We start from the raw sequence: 16,417 nt of genomic DNA, 5'->3' as shown, positions 1-16,417 counted from the left end.
CCCACATACCCCTAATCTAACCCAAACCCCCCTTAAATAAACCTAACACTTAGCCCCTGAAGATCATCCTACCTTGTCTTCACCTCACCAGGTATCACCGATCCGTCCTGGCTCCAAAATCTTCATCCAACCCAAGCGGGGGTTGGCGATCCATCATCCGATGGCTGAAGAGGTCCAGAAGAGGCTCCAAAGTCTTCATCCTATCCGGGAAGAAGAGGCGATCCGGACCGGCAACCATCTTGATCCAAGCGGCATCTTCTATCTTCATCCGATGACGACCGGCTCCATCCTGAAGACCTCCACCGCGGACCCATCTTCCTCCGGCGACGTCCAACTGAAGAATGACGGTTCCTTTATGGGACGTCATCCAAGATGGCGTCCCTCGAATTCCGATTGGCTGATAGGATTCTATCAGCCAATCGGAATTAAGGTAGGAATATTCTGATTGGCTGATGGAATCAGCCAATCAGAATCAAGTTCAATCCGATTGGCTGATCCAATCAGCCAATCAGATTGAGCTCGCATTCTATTGGCTGTTCGGATGATGGATCGCCAACCCCCGCTTGGGTTGGATGAAGATTTTGGAGCCAGGACGGATTGGTGATACCTGGTGAGGTGAAGACAAGGTAGGATGATCTTCAGGGGCTTAGTGTTAGGTTTATTTAAGGGGGGTTTGGGTTAGATTAGGGGTATGTGGGTGGTGGGTTGTAATGTTGGGGGGGGGGTATTGTATGTTTTTTTTTACAGGAAAAAGAGCTGAACTTTTTGGGGCGTGCCCCGCAAAGGGCCCTGTTCAGGGCTGGTAAGGTAAAAGAGCTTTTAACTTTAGTAATTTAGAATAGGGTAGGGCATTTTTTATTTTGGGGGGCTTTGTTGTTTTATTAGGGGGCTTAGAGTAGGTGTAATTAGTTTAAAATTGTTGTAATATTTTTCGTATGTTTGTAGATATTTTTTTATTTTTTGTAACTTAGTTCTTTTTTATTTTTTGTACTTTAGTTAGTTTATTTAAATGTATTTTTTTGTAGGTATTGTATTTAATTAATGTATTGATAGTGTAGTGTTAGGTTTAATTGTAGGTAATTGTAGGTATTTTATTTAATTAATTTAATGATAGTATAGTGTTAGGTTTAATTGTAACTTAGGTTAGGATTTATTTTACAGGTAATTTTGTAATTATTTTAACTAGGTAACTATTAAATAGTTCTTAACTATTTAATAGCTATTGAACCTGGTTAACATAATTACAAAGTTGCCTGTAAAATAAATATTAATCCTAAAATAGCTACAATGTAATTATAATTTATATTGTAGCTATATTAGGGTTTATTTTACAGGTAAGTATTTAGCTTTAAATAGGAATAATTTATTTAATAAGAGTTAATTAATTTCGTTAGATTAAAATTATATTTAAGTTAGGGGGGTGTTAGTGTTAGGGTTAGACTTAGCTTTAGGGGTTAATCCATTTATTAGAATAGCGGTGAGCTCCGGTCGGCAGATTAGGGGTTAATAATTGAAGTTAGGTGTCGGCGATGTTAGGGAGGGCAGATTAGGGGTTAATACTATTTATTATAGGGTTAGTGAGGCGGATTAGGGGTTAATAACTTTATTATAGTAGCGCTCAGGTCCGCTCGGCAGATTAGGGGTTAATAAGTGTAGGCAGGTGGAGGGGACGTTGAGGGGGGCAGATTAGGGGTTAATAAATATAATATAGGGGTCGGCGGTGTTAGGGGCAGCAGATTAGGGGTACATAAGTATAACGTAGGTGGCGGCGCTTTGCGGTCGGCAGATTAGGGGTTAATTATTGTAGGTAGTTGGCGGCGACGTTGTGGGGGGCAGATTAGGGGTTAATAAATATAACATAGGGGTCGGCGGTGTTAGGGGCAGCAGATTAGGGGTACATAAGGATAATGTAAGTAGCGGCGGTTTACGGAGCGGCAGATTAGGGGTTAAAAATAATATGCAGGGGTCAGCGATAGCGGGGGCGGCAGAATAGGGGTTAATAAGTGTAAGGTTAGGGGTGTTTAGACTCGGGGTACATGTTAGGGTGTTAAGTGCAGACGTAGAAGTGTTTCCCCATAGCAAACAATAGGGCTGCGTTAGGAGCTGAACGCGGCTTTTTTGCAGGTGTTTGTTTTTTTTTCAGCTCAAACAGCCTTATTGTTTTCTATGGGGGAATCGTGCACGAGCACGTTTTTTAGGCTGGCCGCGTCCGTAAGCAACTCTGGTATCGAGAGTTGAAGCTGCGTTAAAAATGCTCTACGCTCCGTTTTTGGAGCCTAACGCAGCCATTCTTTGGACTCTCAATACCAGAGTTATTTTTATGGTGCGGCCAGAAAAAAGCCGGCGTTAGTTTTTCGGGTCGTTACCGACAAAACTCCAAATCTAGCCGAGTGTTTGCAATAATGTTTATAGCAATGTTATACATAGATGCAAACACTTCTGCCTAATAGTGTGCGTAGTATTCTAGGCATCAGTGTTTGCAACTATGTATAACATTGCTATAAAAAATATTGTAAATACTGTTGCCAGATAGCTAAATACATGTGCACGCTCCTGAGCTCATCTAGGATTACTTTTTAACAAAAAACACAAAGAGAACTAAGCAACATTTATAATAGAAGTAAAATTGTTGTATCCAATCCATTGAAGTTTAATTTTGACTTTACTGTCCATGTAAAGAGACAGTGTGCTCAGGCAAGCAGCAGATAACAGTAATTTGTATTTTAAAGGTGTATTAGAAACAGCCTTTAAAAAGGGCTCACCCCACTGGAGTTTGATTTCTTCTGATGCCTCTTGTTTACATATCTTTTCTGTAGCCATTACTGCAGGATTGAAATGTTTAGTATAGCAGTAGGCTTCAACCAGAAAAGCAGCTATTTCCTATGTCAAAATAAAGGAGCAATGCGTAATCATTTTAAAACATTCCAGCAGCTAAAATGGATAACTGGGGCAGATTAAAGGGATAAAATGTTACAGTACACTCTCCCTTTAATGGTGACACACCATACAGAAGTGCAGGCCTGGTGTGCTGTCTGCTATTTCTGTTTCTATCTGATGTGTGTTCCATACTAATGATGAAGTACTGAGCTGCACACTGACTTTATTACAAGTGTTATATGTATAGAGAGAGACTTGTGATTTTGTTGAAGAGAAATGACTGAGATTTGCTACTAGAGAGGGAAAGTGCTGCCAGTTATATTATCAGGAAGAGACTTTGATCACAAGGCTCTGGGAATGACTGATACATAATATAGTTGCAAGAATGTTCCTCCCCCTATAACTAACTGCAGCCTCAGCCTTACATGGTCTGGGTGGAGTCTGAAGTCTGACCTGGTGAGAGGCTGAGCTGTTTGCTCTGTGTTTGGGGGTTTCCTGCTCTTGTTTTGGTTTGTAAAAGTGATTTTCTGTGAGATTTATCAGCTTTAGGGGCAGCTGGACTCTGATATGTGTAAGCTGCTAATTAGATCTGTTTAGTAGGGAGTGTCTGGGGTCAGTTATATTGTTAGACTCTTACATGTGACTTTATAGGGAGCTGTATAGTTAATAACCAGCTGCAGTTTTAACTTGTGTTGTTTTATTAGTTAACTGAAGAATAACAGAGGCTGCAGGGTGGATAGAGGACAACAAATGTCACTGATATCTGTGTACTGACCCCAGTAAGGGAAGGGTTACAGCCAGTAGCAGTGATCCGGAAGCAGACCACAAGGGGTTACTTAAATTAGAACTTTTATAGAGGATAGAAAAAGGGCAGCACAGCAGAAGTGAACTACAGCAGATGGAACTGCTGAAACCTAAATGTTAGTATCAGAGAGCAGAAATGGGTATTATGTATCTTACAATTAGTGACAAACTCTCTGTAATAAACCGCTCTCTTACTGATGCACACAGAGTCAGACTTAGGGCCCAGTTATCTGCACAGTGAGAAATCTCACACTCACCTGGGCAGCACTCACTGAGAAGGAGCTAAAACTGGATGCCTGGGCGAGTACTGAAGCTCTCTGGAATACAGATTCTCGCAGGGGAAAGCAAATATGACACCAAGCAGAAAGTTGTTGTTTTTACGTAGATATAGACCAAATGGCACTGTATTCAGCATTGCATTCACCTTGCATTCCTTTCTGGTTTTGCAGTCAGGTCTTTTTACAGTTTAATAAGCACAGGTGTATTTGGAAAACAACTCACCAGTTACATTTGTCAAAAAAAATAGTGAGACCTGCGACAAGTGTAAGACAACGCCATACACCCCCCAAGGGACAGCGCTGTTCAGCCCAATCACTGAGGCTGTGAGATTCAGTTTAAATTCATAGCATGATTATTATTTTATCTTGGTTTACAGAGCTAACATTGTATGTTAAAGTGAATGTGAAGTTTAATGAATAAGTGCCCAGTAACTAAAAATATTCTTAAAAACAGGGGCACTTTCATTCATTAAACTTAACATTTTTTTAAAATACTTTTTTCTTTATATAATCCAAGGCAGCGATGCCCACCCAAAGCTCCTGCAGTACTTAGCACAGCAGTGAGGAATCTGGCTTCCTCCAATCATTGCGTGCACCCCAAGGCATCCAGCTCATGAGGCCACACAACGATTGGAGGAAGCCGGATTCGTCATCAATAAGCTAAATACAGCAGGAGCTGTGGCGGAGGATCACCGGTCTGGTTTGGTTCCATAAAGAAAAAGGTATTTAAAAAAAAACAAAAAACGCTTCAATGTAAAGTTTAATGAATGAGAGCGCCCCTCTTTTTAGTTACCGGGCACTTATTCATTAAATTTTACTTTCACTTTAAGTAAGAGATTTATTATTTACATTAAATACAGTTTTTCCCACAAAAGGTAAACAAAAATTTTACAGCTTAAAGGGACATGAAACCCAAACATTTCCTTTCATGATTCAGATAGAGGATATACTTTTAAACAACATTACAATTTACTTCTATTATCTAAGTTGCTTCATTCCTTAGATATCCTTTGTTGAAGAAATAGCAATGCACATGGCTGAGCCAAACACAAGAGGCATCTTTGTGCAGCCGCCAATCAGCAGCTACTGAGCCTATTTAGAGGTGCTTTTCAATTAAGGATATCGAGAGAACAAAGAAAATTAGATAATAGAAGTACATTGGAAAGTTGTTTAAAATTGCATGCTCTTTCTAAATCATGAAATAAGTCATTTGGGTTTCATGTCCCTTTAATGTAAATCTGCATTTTGCTCTGGGCTTAAATACAAATTTGAATGTTTACTATACTATATGGGTAATTTGATTAGGATTTACTATACTATATGGGTAATTTGATTAGGATTTACTATACTACATGGGTAATTTGATTAGGATTTACTATACTACATGGGTAATTTGATTAGGATTTACTATACTATATGGGTAATTTGATTAGGATTTACTATACTACATGGGTAATTTGATTAGGATTTACTATACTACATGGGTAATTTGATTAGGATTTACTACACTACATTGGTAATTTGATTAGGATTTACTACACTATATGGGTAATTTGATTAGGATTTACTATACTACATGGGTAATTTGATTAGGATTTACTATACTACATGGGTAATTTGATTAGGATTTACTATACTACATGGGTAATTTGATTAGGATTTACTATACTACATGGGTAATTTGATTAGGATTTACTATACTATATGGGTAATTTGATTAGGATTTACTATACTATATGGGTAATTTGATTAGGATTTACTATACTACATGGGTAATTTGATTAGGATTTACTATACTACATGGGTAATTTGATTAGGATTTACTATACTATATGGGTCATTTGATTAGGATGTACTATACTATATGGGTCATTTGATTAGGATTTACTATACTACATGGGTAATTTGATTAGGATTTACTATACTACATGGGTAATTTGATTAGGATTTACTATACTATATGGGTAATTTGATTAGGATTTAACTATACTACATGGGTAATTTGATTAGGATTTAACTATACTACATGGGTAATTTGATTAGGATTTACTATACTACATGGGTAATTTGATTAGGATTTACTATACTACATGGGTAATTTGATTAGGGTTTACTATACTACATGGGTAATATGATTAGGATTTACTATACTACATGGGTAATTTGATTAGGATTTACTATACTATATGGGTAATTTGATTAGGATTTAATATACTACATGGGTTATCAGATTACTATTTACTTGTCAGTATATGGCTGGGTTATAACACAATATATTTAATAATTATCCTTTAAATTAAACCCCAAAAATATACATATACTAAGACAATAAAATTAATATAAATTCCTGAATTCTTTATTATTAGTTAATATCTATAAACACATTGAAATATATTTGTAGGAACCAAAAATATGAATCAATACTATGCACATTTAATTTATTAAAATATGCTATACTCTTTACAAAGCAACCCAAATTTTAACTTTTAACTAGCCTTGTTCACAATAGAATTTAATTAAATTAACACAATGAGATTCCAAGATATTTAACTGCTAACATTCAAGCAATACACTCAGCTATTTAACTATGTAGTCACAATTGATTCTAACACAATTCTAATTTAAAACATCAAAATAGTATCTATTATCTTTGCAAAAAACAATTGTCCTTTGCTTATTTATCTAAATTGAAATAAATTCTCAGTTACTTACAATTTAAAACCAATTCTGAGTTATAGCTCTATGTAAATTTTCCAGGATAAATTGTTTAGCACTAAGGGTTAGTTTAAAATACACAGACTATGATATTCTATTTTTAAAATACACAATGCTCTTTAAATTTATTTACTACAGCAACAAGGAATGCTTATCTTAAATGTTTACCTATATCTTTAGCAATTTTTTTAATACTTTACCAAATGATATTCAGCTTCAAAACTTGTCCCACCTCATATAAAAATAAGTGTAATTGCAATTGATAAGAAAAAGTATGGCCCACTTTGCTTATAGTTTGACTGTGTCCCACGCAACAGTTTTCAGTCAGTTTAGCAAAATCATCAGCAGCCACCTCTCCCAGACGTATGTCTGCATTACGTATATTCAAGTGTCAGAGATTCAGTGAGCCATTGTGTTGTTATCACATGTGTCTGTTAGCATGTGTTTCTTTTCAAGTCACAAAGATTTGGGTGAGAGATTTCAGAGGACTTCTGAGCATATTTTCCATTCAAAACACAGACTATTGACTCTACCAACCAAAGGTTTCCTGTAACTTAAGTACTATGTTTATCTTTGTTTGAAAAGATAATTTAGTTGTAAAAGAAATCCAGCTATTACTCTGACATTGTGTCCATAATATATCCCTGCATGGGTTTATCTATCTTATAATCTGGTTCTCCTATGTCCTGTTCATCAGGAAGGGGAATCATCACGCTTGATCCAAGATTTATAACACACAAAATAAACATGGTCATTCCTTTTGAAGCAATTGAAATGCTATCTTAATTAGGAGAAGTGTATCTTCACTGATCTGGAATATATAGCTATTATAGATTAACCATCTCTTATTGAAGTTTTTGCCTTTTGAAATGGTTATATGGTCCTAACTATAATAGCAGTTTAAGCTTTTGTTATTTTCTTTGAAATGACTGTTTAAATAGACCAAATGTCTCCTCTAAGATTACTTTGAAAACATTTCTTTGTTCTGCAAGTAATTCATTTGATGAGTGAGAGAGGGGGCTGGTTTACATACAGTGTCTCTTTTGGGTCCCATAAACAAAATGAATTATTTAGTGTACACAGATATATTATTATTTATAAGTATACATGTGTATATTATTTGATGATATTCTTATACCCTGAAATATTATACTACATGGGTATTTTGATTAGGATTTACTATACTATCTGGGTAATTTGATTAGGATTTACTATACTATATGGGTAATTTTGATTAGGATTTACTTTGAGATATTTTCACCTTTAGCACCATTTATGTGATTTGATACCATAAATTGAGTGTTGTCATATCCCCAGGTGTTTGTACACCCTTGATGGGAAGTACATATTTAGCAGAAAGTCACTTATATAGCTCCCAACATTCTGACAATTAACTCTGACTGGGAGTCTGGGGTCCAATCTAGACTGTATACTGAGTTTGGAAAGTAAACTTGTGTAGGTTAGAGACCCAAAAGCAGAATCAGAGCGATGTATATGGGTGTGGTTGGGCGGGTCAGTGGTGGTCTTCATAAGGTTTAGTTGTCCCCAATGCATAACCCCATTTATAAGTATTGGAAGCTGTAGGATAGACTGCAGGACAGAGCTCCTATCCAGTGACAACCCTGTGACAGGAATGTTAGATCTGAATTAAGCTACTTCTGAGGCTAATTGGTTTCGGCAGTAGCTAAATTGATACTCTTAAAGGAACAGTAAAGAATAGTTTTATGTAAGCACTGCATATGAATATAGAGACATTTTTATACCATTAAATTGTGGCTTAAAAACCCAGCAGTAAACATATAAGCAGATATTGCCTTATTGTCTCCATATAGTATGCTTAATATTGTCTGTTCCCTCTTGCCTCAAAGCTTCTTAAGAAGTTAATATATGCACGTCTATAACATTTCTTTACATTAAACTCCCTCCTTGACCCACTGCAATCTGGATTTTGCCACCATCAATTCACAGAGACAGCAATCATTAAGGATGCTAACAACCTACTTACAGCAAATTCAAAAGGCCACATCTATCTCTTTATCCTCCTTGATCTGTTGACCACCCTCTTTTGCTCTAAACCCTCAATTCCTTCAACATTTGTGACACAGCCCTCTGGTTAATCTCTTCCTACCTGTCTAACCGTACCTTTAGTACAGCCTTCTCTGGGGCTTTCTCTGCACATTACTGCTTTCTGTTGGACTTCTGCAAGGCTTGGTCCTCGATTCCCCTTCTCTTCTCAATCATCATTATGTTCCTTAATAAAGTCAAACAGGTTTTAATATCATTTGTATGCAGATGATGCCCAAATGTACCTCTCTGCACCAGACCTATCTCCTTTCTTGCTTACCCATGTCTAACTAACTGTCTTTCTCATATCTCTTCCTGGATGTCCTCTCACTATCTTAAAGGGACACTGAACCCCAAAAAAATATTTTGTGATTCAGATAGAGCATGACATTTTAAGCAACTTTCTAATTTACTCCTATTATCAAATTTTCTTCATTCTCTTGGTATCTTTAGTTGAAATGCAAGAATGTAAGTTTAGATGCCTGCCCATTTATGCTGAACAACCTGGGTTGTTCTTGCTGATTGGTGGATAAATTTATCCACCAATAAAAATGTGCTGTCCAGAGTACTGAATCAAAAAGTTTAGATGCCTTCTTTTTCAAATAAAGATAGCAAGAGAACGAAAAAAAAATGATAATAGGAGTAAATTAGAAAGTTGCTTAAAATTGCATGCTGTAGCTGAATAATGAAAGAAAAAATTTGGGTTCAGTGTCCCTTTAAGCTTTAGAAAAACTGAGCTCTTTATTTCCCCCCCTTCTTCCAAAATCTCCACCCCAATTTTTCTATAACTGTTGATAACTCCTTTATTACCCCTACCCCGCATGCCTGATGTCTTGGGGTCACACTTGACTCAGATCTTTCTTTCACTCCTCGCATTCAGTCCTTGGCCAAATCTTGCTGCTTACAACTTAAAAATATCTTTAAAATTAGACATTTCCTTACACAACACACAACTAAGATTTTAATCTACTCTCTTATCCTTTCCCGCCATGACTACTGCAACTCAAACCTCTCTGGTCTCCCTAGCTGCTATCTAGCTCCTTTACAATCCATAATGAATGCCTCTCCCAGGCTTATTTTCCTGACACATCACTCTTTATCTGCTGCACCACTCTGCCAATCCCTTCACTGGCTTTCTCTTGCTACCAGGATTGAACACAAATTTCTGACTCTGACATACAAGGCCCTCAACTGCACTGTTCCCCCTATATCTCAGACCTTGTCTCCAGATACTCTCCATCCCCTTCGCTCTGTTTACAACCTACTACTCTCCCCCTCTCTTGTCACCTCCTAACATTCCCATTTACAGGACTTCTCCAGACTGGCTCCCATATTGTGGAACTCTCTGCCTCGCTCCACAAGATTCTCTCCTAGTTTTGACAGCTTCAAGCGCTTCCTAAAGAGTCTACTGTTCAGGTATGCATACAACCTACACTAACCTTTCCTAACCCAGTTCCTCTCCTCCTTTGCTATCCCCTTGAACCACCTTAGCATGTAAGCCTATGAGCCCAGCTGTTTATAGATCACCTTCATAAGAGTTGACTACAACAGTGCTAAAACTGTTTTTATAGAGCTGCGGAATCTGTTGGCACTTTACAAACAAATTATAATAACAACATTTAACTCAGTACTGTAGAAGGGACAGCTTACCGTCTCTCCATAGGAGAAGGATGTCATGCAGAGAGGAAACGTTAGTACTGTGAGAAGTAAGTGTCATGCAGAGAGAAGTAATAAAATATCTGGTTTGAGAACCGAATTATCTCTGGTTTTCTGAAATTGTGCTGAGTTGTTAGCTGAGTCCAGTTGTCCCTTCTATATTTACAAATGTCTAAGTTTCTTGTTACAAAAATCTAGAATCCATGCTCTGCCACTTACTTACAACCCCAAACACTTTATTGTGGGTTACAAAAGCCAAGAAGAAGAGTATAGGAAGCATCTTCAGCACTCACTTAAATATACAATGTATCGTCTATCTCTGGTGTTGAACACAACAGTGTCTCACAGCTTTTGTTATCCATTTTGTATAGGAGATACATCATACATTAAAGTGATTGCTACATAGGTGCTTTTAATTTTAATTTTATTTTTTCTTCTTTTTATGTTGTGTTACTATAAGTTAGATTTAGAAATGCTAATAAGGCTTTACTGATTTAGGGCTAGATTACAAGTGAAGCGCAATTTTAACATGCACTCATAAAGGGGGAAATTTGCCAGTTTCTGGACGCACATTAAATAACCAGCCATTATGAGTTATTATTGCGGTAGCACTTTGTGCTAGAATTCATTAACCAGAGGACAGATCTCTGGTTTAATGAAAAAATGTCCCCCAATTGCCCCCAAAATAAAGTGTACTGTTCATTTATTAATAATAAATATATATTTTTTTAATTTAAAATGACTGCACAAAGCAGTTGGAAGGTATTAAAGTGAAGGAATGTGGGGCCTTTACATTGCAGTCTATGGGAATTGTGTGTTCCCAGTAAATATATATGTATATGCTTTATATACATACCTGTATATATTTATGTGTATATACATATATATTTGTGTTAGTATGTGTATATACATATATATTTATGTGTTACTATGTATATATACATATATATTTGTGTTACTATGTGTATATACATATATATTTATGTGTTAGTATGGGTATATATATATATATTTATGTGTGTATATATATATATATATATATATATATATATATATATATATATATATATATATATATATATATATATATATATATATATTTATGTGTTACTATGTGTATATACATATATATTTATGTGTTACTATGTGTGTATATACATATATATTTATGTGTTACTATGTGTGTATATACATATATATTTATGTGTTATGTGTATATACATATATATTTATGTGTATATACATATATATTTATGTGTTATTATGTGCATATACATATATATTTATGTGTTAGTATGTGTATATACATATATATTTATGTGTTACTATGTGTATATACATATATATTTATGTGTTACTATGTGTATATACATATATATTTGTGTTAGTTAGCTCTTGTGATCGCAAAACTTCCAGGCAATGCGAACACAAAATCGCATTTTCATTGTGTTCAACATGTAATACTAGCGCACATTTGCGTGTGCTTGTATTACTTAGTGAAGCGCAAATATTGCTCTCGCAAAAGCGTAATTTTGAGCTCCAACTGTGTTTTAGGCCTTAAAGGGTTGGTATTAAATGGTGTTAATTAGAATATTGTTCTTACCACAAAACTTGTTTTTTTTTACTTAAACCTGGGTTAAAGGGACATTGTACACTAGATTTTTCTTTGCATAAATGTTTTGTAGATCTATTTATATAGCCCATCTGGGAGTGTTTTTATAACAATGTTTAGTTTTGCTTATTTTTTTTAAGAACATTTATGCTGATTTTCAGACTCCTAACCAAGCCCTATAGTGTCAGATGTATACTGATGTCTACAGACTCCTGCTGGCTCCTGTTTATGTTATCTGTCTTTTCATATGCAGGAGAGGGGGAGTATCTGCTCTTCTTGCTTTCTCAGCCCCTTCCACTGGGTGTCCCAACCTAACCTTTAACAACAGTGGTAAACTGGGAGCTTCTAAACAAGTTTTTAAAAGGTTTTATACTGGATTTTCTACTTTATGGTAATGTCTATTACATGCAGATACATTTAAATTGGTGTATACTGTCCCTTTAACATTGTAAAACTTGGAGATGGGTAAATCTTTCTGTAAATATGGGAATATGTATTGATCAATCACTATAAGGAGCACATACCTCATTTATAAATAACCACTGATCCAGGAATATAAAGGGGGAAAAAAAAGCAGTCTGCCAGGAACAAGCAGCTCAGTGACTTGTTCTATGGGCCCGGTTACCACCTGGGAGCAGCTTCTTTTAGCCCTATTGTGCTTTTCACAGAGGAAAACTTTCCTGAAGTAAATCAGTCTGATCCTGCGGCCGCCAAACAAAGTCAGTCCAGCCCCAAAATACCAGGCGATTCTCCTCTGAACAAGGGAAATGACAACCCCAGATGGCCATTTTAGCCTCCTTAAAGCCTCGTTAGTGAGGTGCCGCTAATATGAAGAGGTAGGAATAGGCGTGTTCTTGTGTGATATGTGCACCCAGTCTGTTCTGGGAAAGCTGGCCATATTATTGGATGTGCACACAGCTTCTGAGAGCTTCACCCAGTCCAGTTTAATGTGAATCTATGATCTGTGTGGGAATGGTGTGCAGTTTTAGAGCATAAACTTAGAAACATGCAATTACAAGTACCTTTTGCCAGCTGTATGTTTATGTTAAGATAAGGAGAGCATGATTTGATGTCTACCAAGATAAACATTTTTTCCTGATATATTGGTTGTATGAGAACCCTTGAATTGTGTAGATACAGTATAGGTTTGATTTAAAGTATTAAGTATTTGATCCTAATAAATGTGGATTTTCATGATTTGTTACAGGATTGTAATCAAGAATGGAATTAGAATTACATGAAAACAAAGATCCAGATAACCAGATGGCTACCTGGAACAAGACTCAGAAGATGGGGTATCTTGAAGCTTCAATGTCCAGTGGTGTCAACTCAATGCTCCCAAGTAGAATCAAATCCAAGGTCCATAAAATTGTGGATGAGACAAGAAAGGAGCTTGTAAAAGTTAACATGTCTAAGAGACCGAGTGAACAACCAATATCAGTGACTGTGAGTGCCTCAGGATTAGTGAATTTAATAAACACGTTTGAAAGAGAAGGTTATTCGTATGTTGAGGGGCCCTTTGCTCATATTGTTTCCTATGTCTGCAAAAGCTCAGATGAATCAGAGAAGATTGTAAACAAGTTTGGGACAATCTCAGAGGCTGGCGTTGGAAGGATAAGAGTTGAATTATCTATGATGGATTCCAGAAGCCCCCATACATCCATTGATTCTACAGAGAATGTATCTGGCACAGTGAATGTGCACACAACCAAAGACAGACAGCATTATGCTTTTGCAGAGGGGCCGTTTGCTCGCTCTGGGTTCTACGTATATGAAAGTTCAGGACCAGAACATAAGAAGATCTATAAGTATGGGGCATATGCTGAGGCTGGGGTTGGGAGAATAACAGCAGAATTCAGTGTATTTGACACTGAAGCAAGAGGTCCCAGTGCATCCGCCAGAGCTGAAGCCAGTTCCATTGGGGTTGGTGCCATGGCTAGAGCAGAGGTTGGAAGTATTTCTGCCACTGCTGGCCCAGTTCATGCTAAGATAGGGCTGGCAGCTGATACTGGAATCACAGTGGGATTACATGAGTTTGAGATCATTCTCTTAGGAACTGGCTTTAAAATTGGACAGGCTTTAAGCATTTCTATACTGGGCAGCAGCATTTCAATAGGATAATTATTAAAAAAGTGTTATTTATAGAATTTCTGTCCTTTCGGACAACTCTATGCAAAAACAGTGGCACAAGCATTAAAAAGGATGTCATGTTAGAATGTGCTTGAAATGTAATATTAAAGACACTGCATATACTGTGACTGTAACTGCTCATTATTCTTTAAAGGAAAATTGGAATAATTACCTTGCATTATTGTATTTAAAATAAACATGCTTCATTCATGACAGTTTTTTGTTTAACTAGGCTGGATGCACTACAGCCAATCAGAGGCAGTAGCCACAAAACACTGTGTGCGATTTTAGACAAGCTCCCAAGTACCCTAACTGTATTTGTATTGGACAGATCCTGCAGTAATGGAGTAAGTTTCATATGACTCCATATTATGCAGTGTTTAAAGAGAATTGAAGTGATGGATTAAACTTTAAAGTAATCAACTTGAGATTTTAATATAACTGGTTTAGTGGTGTGTAGTTAAGTATGTTTGCAATATACTTTCATTATTTTTTTCCCCTTTTCATGTAATTTAGCTGTAAAATGTGTGGATTTTTTTAAATTCTCAGTTAGAAATGCACACAGCTGAATTCTCTGCCACAAAAATTATATATTTTGAGCTGGAAGCAAACGTATAACATCTCATCTTGTAGGAAAAAAAAATACTGTTAATTCAGGGTATGTTGGAGGGATTTAAAACTCTGGTATGTTGGGATGTTCTTGCCTCCTCCTAGTGGACTGTATGATAATTTACACTTGTGATGTCTCATGGACTCTCACCATCTGATGAAATAACTCAGATATAAAACATATTTTTTCTAAGTTTCTGTTTTTTGTGCACTGTAATCTTTTCTTTTAAAACTACTTTGGGTGTGCTTTAAGGCAGTTTGCTTTGTGTAAATGTCACTATAAGATTATGTTCTCCGTGTGTGTTTGCATCTGTACCATTTAAGACTATGTACATGTAGTGTGAGCTGACCTTTTAAAGGGAATGTGCATTGTTTGTGCCTATCCCTTTAAGTGTGAGGTATGCTATTTTGTAAGGCTGTATGCGTGTGGTATGAGTTTTCCTTTTAATGTCTGTGTTTGTTGTCTGTGTTCTCTACACGTGGGGTTAACTGTGCTTGTCCTTTAAGGCTGTGTGCATTGTGTGTGTTTGTACTGTGATCTGTCCCTTTACGCTCATATTTGGGTGTACATGGGAATATGTATCTTTTAAATGTTGTTTGTGTTATCTGTGTGTCTGTACTTATAAGACTGTTTTTTTTGTGGTGTAATATAATAATAATGATAATTTGCAATTTTATATAGCGCTTTTCTCCCAAAACACTTTACAAATATACCAACATAAAGACATAAAAGTTAGGAGTTTCTGAAGGTCAGATAAGCAGACTGAATGACTGATGGAAGAGGTGGGTCTTTAGATTTTTTTTAAAAGTCTGTAAGGACGGTGCCTCTCTGATTTCGCACAGTAAAGACTTCTAGAAAGTAGGGACAACGTGGCCGAATGCTCTGGAGCCTGAGTTTGTCCTTATTCTTGGCACTGAGAGGAGGGATATGTTGGCTGACCTAAGTGAACGGGATGGGATGTAGGGTGTCGGGAGCTCTTTAAGGTACTGTGGGCCTTGGTTGTTTAAGGCTTTGAAAGTCAGCAGGCTAATTTTAAAATATGTTCGCCATTTAATTGGAAGCCAATGCAGGGAGTGGAGAACAGGTGTTATGTGGCAGGAGCAAGTTTGATTGGTCAGTAGTCTGGCTGCTGCGTTTTGTACTGACTGAAGGCGATGGAGTTCTTTTTTTGGGAGGCAAAAATAAAGTGCATTGCAGTAATCTAGCCTAGAGGATACAAATGCATAGATTAATGTTGGCATATCATCCGGGGGAATTAAGTGTTGTATCCTGGCTATGTTTTTCAGATGAAAGTAGGCAGATTTTATTACAGAGGAAATCTGCTGTTTAAAAGATAGTCCAGCGTCTATCAGCACTCCGAGGTTTCGTACCTTTGCTGAACTAACGAGTTCAGAGCCTCCAAGCTCCAGGCCAGTTGGGTGATCGTGGGATATTTTTGATGCCCGGGGTCCCCTCAGCAAGAGTAACTCTGTTTTGGCCGGGTTCACTTTGAGACAGCTAGCATTCATCTATTCTATGAGGTCTGTTGAGCAACTGTTTTTATACTGAATGCTGGGTCTGTAGTATCTGGAGCTAAAGAGAAGTAGAGTTGTGTGTCATCAGCGTAACAATGATACCTTAGGCCATGTCGTGTGAGCTATCAATTTGTCTGTGTGCATTATGTGTGTGTGT

The 16,417-nt window shown here is 36.8% G+C and overlaps 1 protein-coding gene across 4 annotated transcripts; it reads left to right on the top strand.

Annotated features, from left to right (window-relative positions):
* Positions 1 to 3,297: 3,297 nt before the first annotated feature.
* On the top strand, positions 3,298 to 14,346 carry LOC128662558 (uncharacterized). 4 transcript variants are annotated; one of them, XM_053716351.1, is made up of 2 exons: positions 3,298 to 3,333; positions 13,214 to 14,346. In XM_053716351.1, the coding sequence occupies exon 2, from the start codon at positions 13,228 to 13,230 to the stop codon at positions 14,125 to 14,127; it is 900 nt and encodes a 299-aa protein (XP_053572326.1). In that variant the 5' UTR covers positions 3,298 to 3,333; positions 13,214 to 13,227; the 3' UTR covers positions 14,128 to 14,346. The 4 variants fall into 4 exon arrangements, with proteins under 4 accessions (XP_053572326.1, XP_053572328.1, XP_053572329.1 ...); XM_053716353.1 differs by lacking the exon at positions 3,298 to 3,333 and adding an exon at positions 3,334 to 3,386; XM_053716354.1 differs by lacking the exon at positions 3,298 to 3,333 and adding an exon at positions 3,776 to 3,797.
* Positions 14,347 to 16,417: the final 2,071 nt, after the last annotated feature.

Source organism: Bombina bombina, chromosome 6, assembly GCF_027579735.1.
Source record: "Bombina bombina isolate aBomBom1 chromosome 6, aBomBom1.pri, whole genome shotgun sequence".
In the NCBI taxonomy this organism is placed as follows: domain Eukaryota; kingdom Metazoa; phylum Chordata; class Amphibia; order Anura; family Bombinatoridae; genus Bombina; species Bombina bombina.
This window is presented reverse-complemented; position numbering and strand designations above follow the sequence as displayed.

Bases quoted from the DNA above. Each gene is read 5' to 3' on its own strand.
- LOC128662558 (XM_053716351.1), top strand. From the start codon at position 13,228: ATGGAATTAGAATTACATGAAAACAAAGATCCAGATAACCAGATGGCT.